The 10,025-nt window shown below is 35.7% G+C and overlaps 1 protein-coding gene across 1 annotated transcript in view; it reads left to right on the top strand.

Moving 5' to 3' along the window:
• Positions 1-2,525: 2,525 nt before the first annotated feature.
• LOC118739767 (cubilin homolog) overlaps positions 2,526-10,025 on the top strand; it is a gene marked incomplete at its 3' end in the record, with an annotated part of 488,997 nt that continues 481,497 nt past the window's right edge. Inside the window, 1 exon segment of the mRNA XM_036471274.1 lies at positions 2,526-3,145. Coding sequence (XP_036327167.1) covers positions 2,573-3,145 — 573 coding nt within the window.

Raw genomic sequence — 10,025 nt, 5'->3', positions numbered from 1 at the left:
ACGTTCGCTTGCGTCGATGAGAACGTTGGCCACTGCGTTTGCGTCGACGGCGGCGCACATATTTGCGTTGAAATCGGCTGTGAACCATAAGCTGTATTGTTTAGCCAAGGCGTTGTAGAGACTGGAAACGTTGACCATTGCGTTTGCGTCGACGGCGGCGCACATATTTGCGTTGAAATCGGCTGTGAACCATAAGCTGTATTGTTTAACCAAGTCGTTGTAGGGAATGGAAACGTTGGCGGCGCCTGCGCTTACGTCATAGCATTCAACTGTCCATACGACGATGCGGCAAGTGATGTACCCGACAGCAACTGCGTGTCTGCTTGCTGTATGTTTGACTGCTTGAACGATAAAGTATCTCGCGACGACGAACTGCTCTGCCCAAAACTACTTTGCATGCCCATCGTGGTCACCAGAGCGTTCGGCATCGATGAACGAAGAGTCTGCAGCTGTGCCGTCAATAGCTCTACGGCACCACTCAGGCAACTCACCTGTTCCTCCAACTGCTTCCTGACTTCCGAATCGTTACTCGCTGATGCATCGCTCCTTTCTTGACCAGCACCATCGCTGGGGGCAGCTCCTAGCGTCGTCATTTCTTCCTCGATATTTTTGCTTACCACCTCCTCGTCCAGTTGCTGTAATCTGCTAATTAGCTCCGCCTTGTTTCCGCTCGTCTTTTGCTCCAACTTTTGCAGTACACTTTTCAGCTGCATTACTGTGAGGTCGTTTAGGTTCATGACCACTTCTGATAATCTGTCACTCAAAGACAGATTTTAACAAGATGACCGTTGTTTATTTATTAATTTAATAAATATACTTTAAATAATTATACAGAGTTTATAATTGGCGTTTTGCTTGTAACCAATTGTAGCCAAAAACGACTTCTCAGAAAAACTAACAATGAATGAATGAATGAACACAAGTAAGTCAAAAGATGCTCGAAATAGCGATGGCAATCATCACCGGGATGACAGCTGATTGTGATGGCACTAATGATGGAGATGACAATATGCAGATACCAAGAGAATTAAATTGATTGAGCGCAATGGAAGAGAGAATTTAAAAAAAATGTAAAGAGAGGGTAAAATTTACCACCACCTCGTTAGTTAAAGGTTAACCTTCTATTTTACCTCTAATTACCTCGGATCTTCAATCAATGGTTAATGGAGGCTGCCTGCTTACGTCGTTTCGGGTTACCATGCTGGGTTCAGCATTGGGGGCGGCATGTACAATCTCCACATGCTAGCTTTAACCAACGATAGACATCTGGTAGCTCTAACTGACTACGTCATCGTGAGCGGGAGCGAGCTTTCGCCCACGTACCCAGGTCTTTGGATTTGTAGGCTGAACAGAACCAGTTGGCAATAACTACTCACATCGAGCACATATTTAACTACGTCGCGTATACATAAGTTATCAAACCTATAGTAATGTACATACCAAACTATACATAAGCTATAAAACGTGAACTTATTAAAAATAAAATAAATTAAACCCCAATTTAATCAAACAACAAAAAAAGAACCCCGTTTTCTATGCAGTCCAAACTGCACACCTTGAATGAAACATAAACATTCTTTGGATTTGTAGGCTGAACAGAACCAGTTGGAAATAAATACTCACAGCGAGCACATATTTAACTACGTCGCGTATATATACGTTATCAAACCTATAGTAATGTACATACCAAACTATACATAAGCTATAAAACGTGAACTTATTAAAAATAAAATATATTAAACACCAATTTAATCAAACAACAAAAAAGAACACCGTTTTCTATGCAGTCCAAACAGCGCACCTTGAATAAAACATAAACATTTGATGAATTATACGTATTTGTTTAAGACTTTTCAATTAAAATACAGTTAATTCCCTAACAAATACCATGTAAACCCAAGCTTAAGATTTTATAGAACACTTGAAGAAAAAAATTCATCAAAAATAAATTTTTTTTCTCAGATATGTTTTTTGAGTATACAGTTTTATAGCCCATTCAATTTTAACGTAGTAATGTGCAGGTTTTAAGTGGCTAAAAATTACCGTTGATTTTTTTAAATTATTTTGCCGAAGATGTGTAACGCTGCCACTAAGATTCAAAATATGTAAATATTTTAAGGAATTTCAAAAGAGCACTTAAAAGGGGAAAATTATATTTAGAATGGTAAATGGGGTACGAAAAATTGAGGTACTTAGGCGGGTTGGGTAAATAAGCGGGGAGGTACTTGAGAGAGGGATTTTCTTCAGATTACATTCAAAAATTCACATTGCCCATAAAACTTAAACAAAACTTAAGCGGGTTAGGTACTTAAGTGGGTTAGGTACTTAAGCGGGGGGGTACTTAAGCAGGTTTCACTGTATATATGTACATGAGCTTACACACATACATACATACATACTTATGTGATAGGAGCAATCACTTCAGGGTAACGCCCCCAAAAGTTTCCTGTCTTTTAGTCGGGTGTTCGGTATAAAAGCAGACGCTAAGCATATTTTGTGCAGTTTATGCGTATGTTTCGCTGACAGTGGATCGATTTCTTTTAGGTGTAACATTCATATACTAAAAGTGATTATGGTAAACTGTGCCAAAATTAATATGTGGATAATTTACAAGATTTCAAAAACGATACTGCTGATGACAATTGTGGGCGCGATTAACAATGCCGCTGAAAACTACAATGAACAACCACAATTTCAAACTGATAGCGGAAAATTAATTATTCGATCAGTACCATCCCGAAATATAACATTTCGCGTGAAAGGTGAAGGATGTATTTTCATTAATTCAGTTGATATACTCAATCTTGTGAAAAATAAAGATGCAAAGCTACGCCCACTTAATCAGGATGTGTTAACTACAAAGAGCGTTCGGTCACTCTTGGAATCGTTCAAAGAAGATTTGCACATTCTAGGAGCACGATTCTCATTTTTACAAAATCGGACCAGAGGCCGCGCACAGACATTAAATATCCGTCGTAGTTTGGGGAGGGTACGGCGAGTTCTTAGCCGTGCCACGCAAATCGAAAATAATCTGATAATAAATGAGTGCCAGGACGTAGACGGAAACTCTACCCGATGTAAGAATAGCGGTACTTGTTACGACGGCTACAAAGATTTCCACTGTGAATGCCCAAACGGATGGACGGTAAGGAGGCTGTGTAATCATTCAAAACAATTATAAGACATAATGTTTTTGTGAAATATTGCACACCTAATAGTGGTATTCATCTAAACCGATAACTTTCTCAAGCAGATATTCTTATAAATTTAAGCACTCTGTTATATGAACGCCCCATACTCTCGCTTCGTTTACACTTGCGACTAGTGTTGCCGTTTTGATCCAAATGGATCAAAATGATACGTTTTTCATCGAATTTTTAAAAGATACGTCATTATTATAGTTAGATAAAAGATATAGTCTAAGAGCTGGCTACGTAGCGGAAGGGGTCACTCGGTAAAGTCGAATTTTTAACATTCACAGGTTCGGTTGTTACCGATATAGCGAGAGGCAGGCCGTCAGAACTCTCACTGGAAGTATAAAGTGAGGGTCGGGGGTTAAACATGCAATTTTTATTTTTCGAAAAATAAGTGATGAGGTAAAGTTCCGAAAATTATCAATTTAATCGAAGACAACATAATAAAGTAGGGTAAAAATTGTAAGAAGCCTAAACGAAAGTTAAATAGTCGTCAGAAAGTGCTCATGTTGCAAAAAATTTGGTAAAAATTTGTCACTAGGTAAACATCTGACAATTCATATACTTATTTTGTAATTCAAATGAAATTATTTGCAAATTGTCAGAAGTCTAGGTGGAAGAATAACGGAGATATTCCGATAGTAAAGGCGTCGGTGCTCCACTCAATCCATCATTATTTCTCGTATTTTTGTATTGTATTCAGAATTTTTAGGAAAAGTCTAACTATGCAGTTTCATATCCCATTTAATTTTAGTAAAATAAGTAAATATTAGTAAAAAATAGATAGCCCAAACTCTTCTTCTCGTGAGAGGACTGTGAAAAGGTTCATTTTTATAACATCCCCCAATATTTCCACAGCGACGAAAATCTTATTGGGAGATTTATTGAGCAAATTTTTGTGACCTTTTTTATTTAACAAAACAAGCAAATATTTTAGATTTTTAATATCTTTTTAGTTATTTAGTGTTAAAAATTACCATATAAAATGTTTTTTCTTGCAAACACTATAATTTTTTAATGTGTTTGCAGGAAATCCATTGAAATTAAATCCGTGTATTTGGTGCGTATCTAGTGGCAGCTCGCTATTTTGCTTGTCAGCTGTTCAGTCCAACTTTATTTGACAGTACTGCCAAGCAGCGATCGGACTATAAAAAAAATGTGTGTGGTAAAATCTGGAAAAAAAGGTGGTAGATTTCAAAAAAATGTGGTAGATCTCAGGTTTTCGATCAAGTTTGGTACAAAAATTAAAAAAATTCTGCAAGGTTTCACCTAAATTGTAAACATTTTAATTAGAATAAAAAAGTGCAAGATGAAGTTGCAAAAAACTGCTCTTAGTTTTGTTAAGCAGTTCCTTCCATATCAAGATATTTTTCGAACATATTTTGAGAGATTTCCGCAACTTTTCGGAGTGCTGCCAGCGTTTCTTTTTATCACATCACGATGTAGCGAACAAATGTGGCACGTTCCAGAAACCGCTACTTGGGATTTGCCGATTTTACAAATCCTCAGGAAAAAGTTAAAAAGTCTTAGGAACTTTAGACGCACTGAAATTTGCTAATACTTTCACAAGAATCGCTATTAATTCTTTTTATAAATCATATATTTTGCAATTTAACACAATAAAACCACGTTTCCTGTCGAAAAGTTGATTATTGAGAAAATTTACTATTTACAGTTTATTTTATCCTCCCATTCGGCTTTGTTGTTAATGTTTATTGCTGGACAATTTGTGCTCTTAAGAATTAAGAAAATTATGTCGAACAAAAATAAAACTACTCAAAAACGCGAATATGTGGTAGATTTCAGACCTTGTGTGGTGTGGCCACCACAAGTGAACGATGCTTATAACAGCCAGTGATCGGACTTCTACCACATTGTGGTAGATCTGCCACTTTTTTGAGCATCTACCACTGCTCAATTGGCTGTATTTCGTTTAGGTATCGATACTACTCAGCCAACGCCGCTGCTCAGTCATACAAAGCAGCAGTGTTGATTGAGTATGAAACAGTTGAAGTTCAACCATGCCAATCCCTGGTATGAGTATGATAGATACCTCTTGTTTAAGGGTGGATATGACGTTCGGGGCATTTCAGTAAATATGAATGCATATAAGTAGAACATATTATGGATGGTGAGTGGGATATATTCAGTTTGATCATACTCACTGCGCTTCTCTGGTCCAGACCACCATTTAAGCTAGCTGCATTTTTTTGTAAGCGAGCGACAAAAGAACGCTCAACTCGGGTAAAATTTCCTTTTAGCTACTTAAGCAACCCATAATGTGATTAGTTTAACGGGATTTATATACAAAAACTAATTTAAATAAGTAATTATGCGAGGTATTTGTGTAATATATATACTCTTTTAATATATAAGTCACGTATAAAAGGAAGCAAAAAGTTCCCTCTCCACTTTCCCCTTAACAATTCACAATAGAGCAGTTTTTTCACTTACCAACACTACCCTTCAGGTCGCGTATTTTTTAACAGACCTGGCTGAGCTCGGATAAATAGCCGAGTTTGTTTTGTTGCTTTGCGTGTATTTCGTCATTTAAGCGAGTGTTCTTTTGTAGCTCGGTTGCAAAAGAATGCACCTACTATAAATGTAGCAAAGCTATCTATGGAAAATTCTAGATATCAACCTCGTTGTAGGCTTCATATCAAGGAGATACAATTAGAAGACTCTAGATGTCGCACCGCCAGAATTAGTTAAATATTGCGCCTAAATATATGCACTATTTATATACGTCACAGCGGAAATGGACGACACGCCATTTCTTTAATTGAAATAAACTGCTGCTATATGTATGTATGTACTTATGTATGTATGTATGTATGACTCAGCGGCTGACTATTGCCTTTACTACTGCGCCTAATAATATGCCGCAAATTTATTTTAAGCTGTCGTATGACAATTGTCAGTTTTATTGTTATGACCTACTGAGTAAGTGACAACGGCGAAACAGTGTTTATATTGTGTTTTAGGCGCAGTAATTGTGACAATAGTCATATGATGAATTTTGTCAGTGTTGTGGGAATAGGGCGGTTATACTAAATGTGAGCAAACAACATTTTCCTTGCATGGTCTTCTGTTCTCTTTCACAAGTTGAATTATTTTAATACCTATTGCAAAATTTTGTACAGACAAGGCTAAAAAGTAGAAAAAAATTAAAACGTTTTAATATACAACACTTTTATAAATGGACTAAAAAGTAGAAAATAATATTTCTCAGTCCCACAGAATTTGTTTTGATAACTTTTGATTTTTAAATTTTAGCAAAAGTCATTATAAACAATTAATGAGCGTGGGGCGCATGTAATACACTTGAATTGATATGAAAAGTAACATATGTATGTATGTGGGCATATGAATAGCGACCGCTTAAAATCGATCTCAAATTTGTACTTTCGCTGTAGAATGTTATGTAGTTTGACTATTGTCAATGAAATCGAATGCTTTGTACTGCATGCGCTCCACGTTTTCGTTTTCAATGTCATTAGTTGTTTATAACGACTTTTGCTGAAATTTGAAAATCAAAAGTTATCAAAACAAATTCTGTGGGATTGAGAAATATTATTTTCTACTTTTTAGTCCATTTATAAAAGCGTTGTATATTAAAAAGTTTTTTTTTTTAATTTTATTTGTTAAAGTTTATTTTATCCTCCCATTCTGCCTTTTTTTTAGTGTTTAGCGTTGGAAAATTTTTGCTCTTAAAATTAAGAAAATTATGTCGGGCAAAAACAAAACTACTCAAAAACGCGAATATGTGGTAGATTTCAGACCTTGTGTGCTAGATGCTCAAAAACGTGGCAGATCTACCACAATGTGGTAGAAGTCCGATCACTGCTGCCAAGTCAGAAAACGGGTTGAACTGAGATTCACGGAAGCAAAATTAGAGAGTTTCATATCATGTCATCCTTGGCGAGACAGAAACGAATCAACATCGCGGATAGGTGTTCTGTTTTGTTTCTTAAATACAAGGATGCTTTGCGAGAAATATGTATGTACATACATTTATACATATGTATATTGAAAATTCTTTTGGTGGCATACAATACCTTTTGGGTTGTACGCCCTCTAAAAAACTAGGGAATATGCTATTAAGACGCATTTTTACAATAAAGTTATGTTAGTTTTTATGTATGTACATTTCAAATAAAACACCTCTTTGAGGTAAAATTTTCGAGTGGCGAAAGCTGAACTAGAAACACAAAATTTATGATATCAATTTCGTGACGAGAATTATACGCATTTTTTAAGTAGACGGAATTTCGCAACGTTCCGAATAAATAAAAAAAGATTTTCCGTACGTTTCCAAGGCAGTTAAAAAATTCGTATAATTTTCGTCACGAAATTGATATCATAAATTTTGTGTTTCTAGTTCAACTTTCGTCACTCAAAAATTTTACCTCAAAGAGGTGTTTTATTTGATATCAATTATTTTGGGGTAGCAAATTTAAAATCGACCAAAATACAAACAATAATCTAAATGTTTTTTCTTCTCAAATAAATTGCTAAAAATGTTATCCAAATCTAAATTATGTATTCCAATCGATGTTTCGAATACGGAATAAAGCGAAAAGAATGATCATATCGTTGTATCAACTTGGTACCAACTTTGGATACAATAAGCAACTGTATTCGTCTAATTGCCTCGTAGTTTAATTGTTGTTAAGATTTCTACCGCGTGTGGGGCGCACACCTGTGCTTTTTTAGAAGTTTTACTTCTATCACGTGGACGGTGTTGCACTCGTGCTATTAAACTAATGATTTTTTCTTAAGTAGTTTTGCACAGTGGCAATTTATACATTTTATGTAAGTAGTAGCGGCACATTGGGTGAACTAAATGCATTCATACATACATATTTATGTACAACTGTAGGTAATATTGTATGCATCCTCCCAGGTAGGTTAAGTGCGGATGATAAACCCATGTAGCATAGTTAAATACAGTGTACATAACTACAATTAAAATGGTGAAAAATATTACAATTCCGGTATGTGACTGGAAAAGCATTAAAATACACACAAATTGTGGTTTCCAAGACATGTACTAAGTGATTAGCACAGCTGCATCCTTTAACTTGTCAACTTGTCCCCGATTTGCAGGGAATTTCGATTTAGGTGGCAATCGGGGAATGGCCACTCTTTTCAGGGAACTGGGCATGTTATTTTTATATCTTAAAATAACCAAATTAGAGGAATATGTTAATTTTTAACCATTTGACCCTTTTTGGAGCGACATTTTTTCAATTTGAATCGTAATATCTCCACAACGAGAGTTTTCCCAGATATAAATTATATACTAAATGAAAGCTAAGTTTTTGGGCTAGACTCGTGGAAACTTAGAATAAAATCTATATTTCCAGCAGCCCGATTTTTAGTTTTCAGACGATAACGTTATGAAATATTTATATTTTACAAACGCAAAAGACAGCGTTAGATAGCTTGTTTTAAGACCCTTCTACTGATATCCACTTAAATGGTATGGAATGAGTAGTGCGACCTCAGTGGTAGTTTAAAAAATTGCCTTTTTTCGAATTTCAGGCACCAGCCATGACCACAAAGGCCTACGAATCGAAACATCCTGGAACAAAACCTTCTTAGGTTTTTTGGTGCTTTAATTCTTGGAAGTTTGAAAAAAATGACTTAAAGGTACATACAGACGCTACACACATCGCAAAGCATCTCGTAGTGGAGACACGAAAAAAAACACATTTAGTTCTATATCTTTCCAACTAGTAGCCGAAACTTAATATATAAGGTATTGTTTAAAAAGGTGTTGGCCTATAGAATAACACTAAATATGTCGGGTGTACCCTCATACCCCCTTAAACCGGCAAAAGCAAAAAAACGTTTTTTGTGTCGCAACACTTTAGCCTAATTTTTAAGAGTCCGGTTAATCGTTTATGAAGCTTGAATACATTTTCTGGACACACTCTGCAAGACCTTTCCAACGATACCTCAAACATGTCGATTGGACGTCTGAATAAAAACTTCCAAATCTCGTGTATATATAAGCGAGTCATTTCAGCATGCTACTGTGGCTGCTTTCGTCACTCGCGCGCACTGCCGTACGCTGTGATCACTCCTTTACTTCAATACTGTCATAACTCAAAAAACTAAAAACTCGAGAAAAACTGCATAAAGTTTTGAACTCCCAAGGGAAAAATTAATACACATCTTGTTCTAATGACTACTGAGGGACAATTCCCGTTCTGCGTTATCGTGAAGTGAAGTGAAAAGTATAAAATTAACACCGAAATAAATGCGGTGCAAAGGTGTTATTTTTATCACTTCACGATAACGCAGAACGGGAATTGTACCCTCTGGTAATCCTTACAGCAATGCAAATTTTACTCATCATAAGAAATAAGTAACGTTCATTTTTGCCTACTAAGCTCGCTCTTTTGCTTTTTTTGGATTGTGACACTTTTCTAGTAAATGAGCGATGCACATATGGGTAAATCTAAAAAACAGGTAACCTTTGTGTTATTTAGCTTTATTTTCACTGTTGTAACCTATATAAGCTGGTTGCTTTTGGATATAATTCACTGACGCATACTTGAAGCCTCTAACCAAATTTGGATCAATTTGCCGCATAACTTTTGAATTATAAATGTTTAAATTAAAAAAAAAATTATGAAAAGAAGTGATTTTTTTATGTAATTTTTAAGAGGGGCACAATTAATTATGTCATAACTTTTGAAGCACACCATATTCTGATTTGAAATTTAATGGGTATTTAGCACTTATTTGTATACTTCATATGTAGTAGGTAAGAAAAGTGTGCATTCAAAAATAACGAAGTAGCAAGTAACTCAATGTCTG

The sequence above is a fragment of the Rhagoletis pomonella genome, unplaced genomic scaffold, assembly GCF_013731165.1.
Source record: "Rhagoletis pomonella isolate Grant_MI unplaced genomic scaffold, Rhpom_1.0 Rhpom_scaffold_00005, whole genome shotgun sequence".
Lineage (NCBI taxonomy): Eukaryota > Metazoa > Arthropoda > Insecta > Diptera > Tephritidae > Rhagoletis > Rhagoletis pomonella.
Note: the sequence above shows the minus strand (reverse complement) of the source record. Positions and strands in the feature narration are given on the sequence as shown.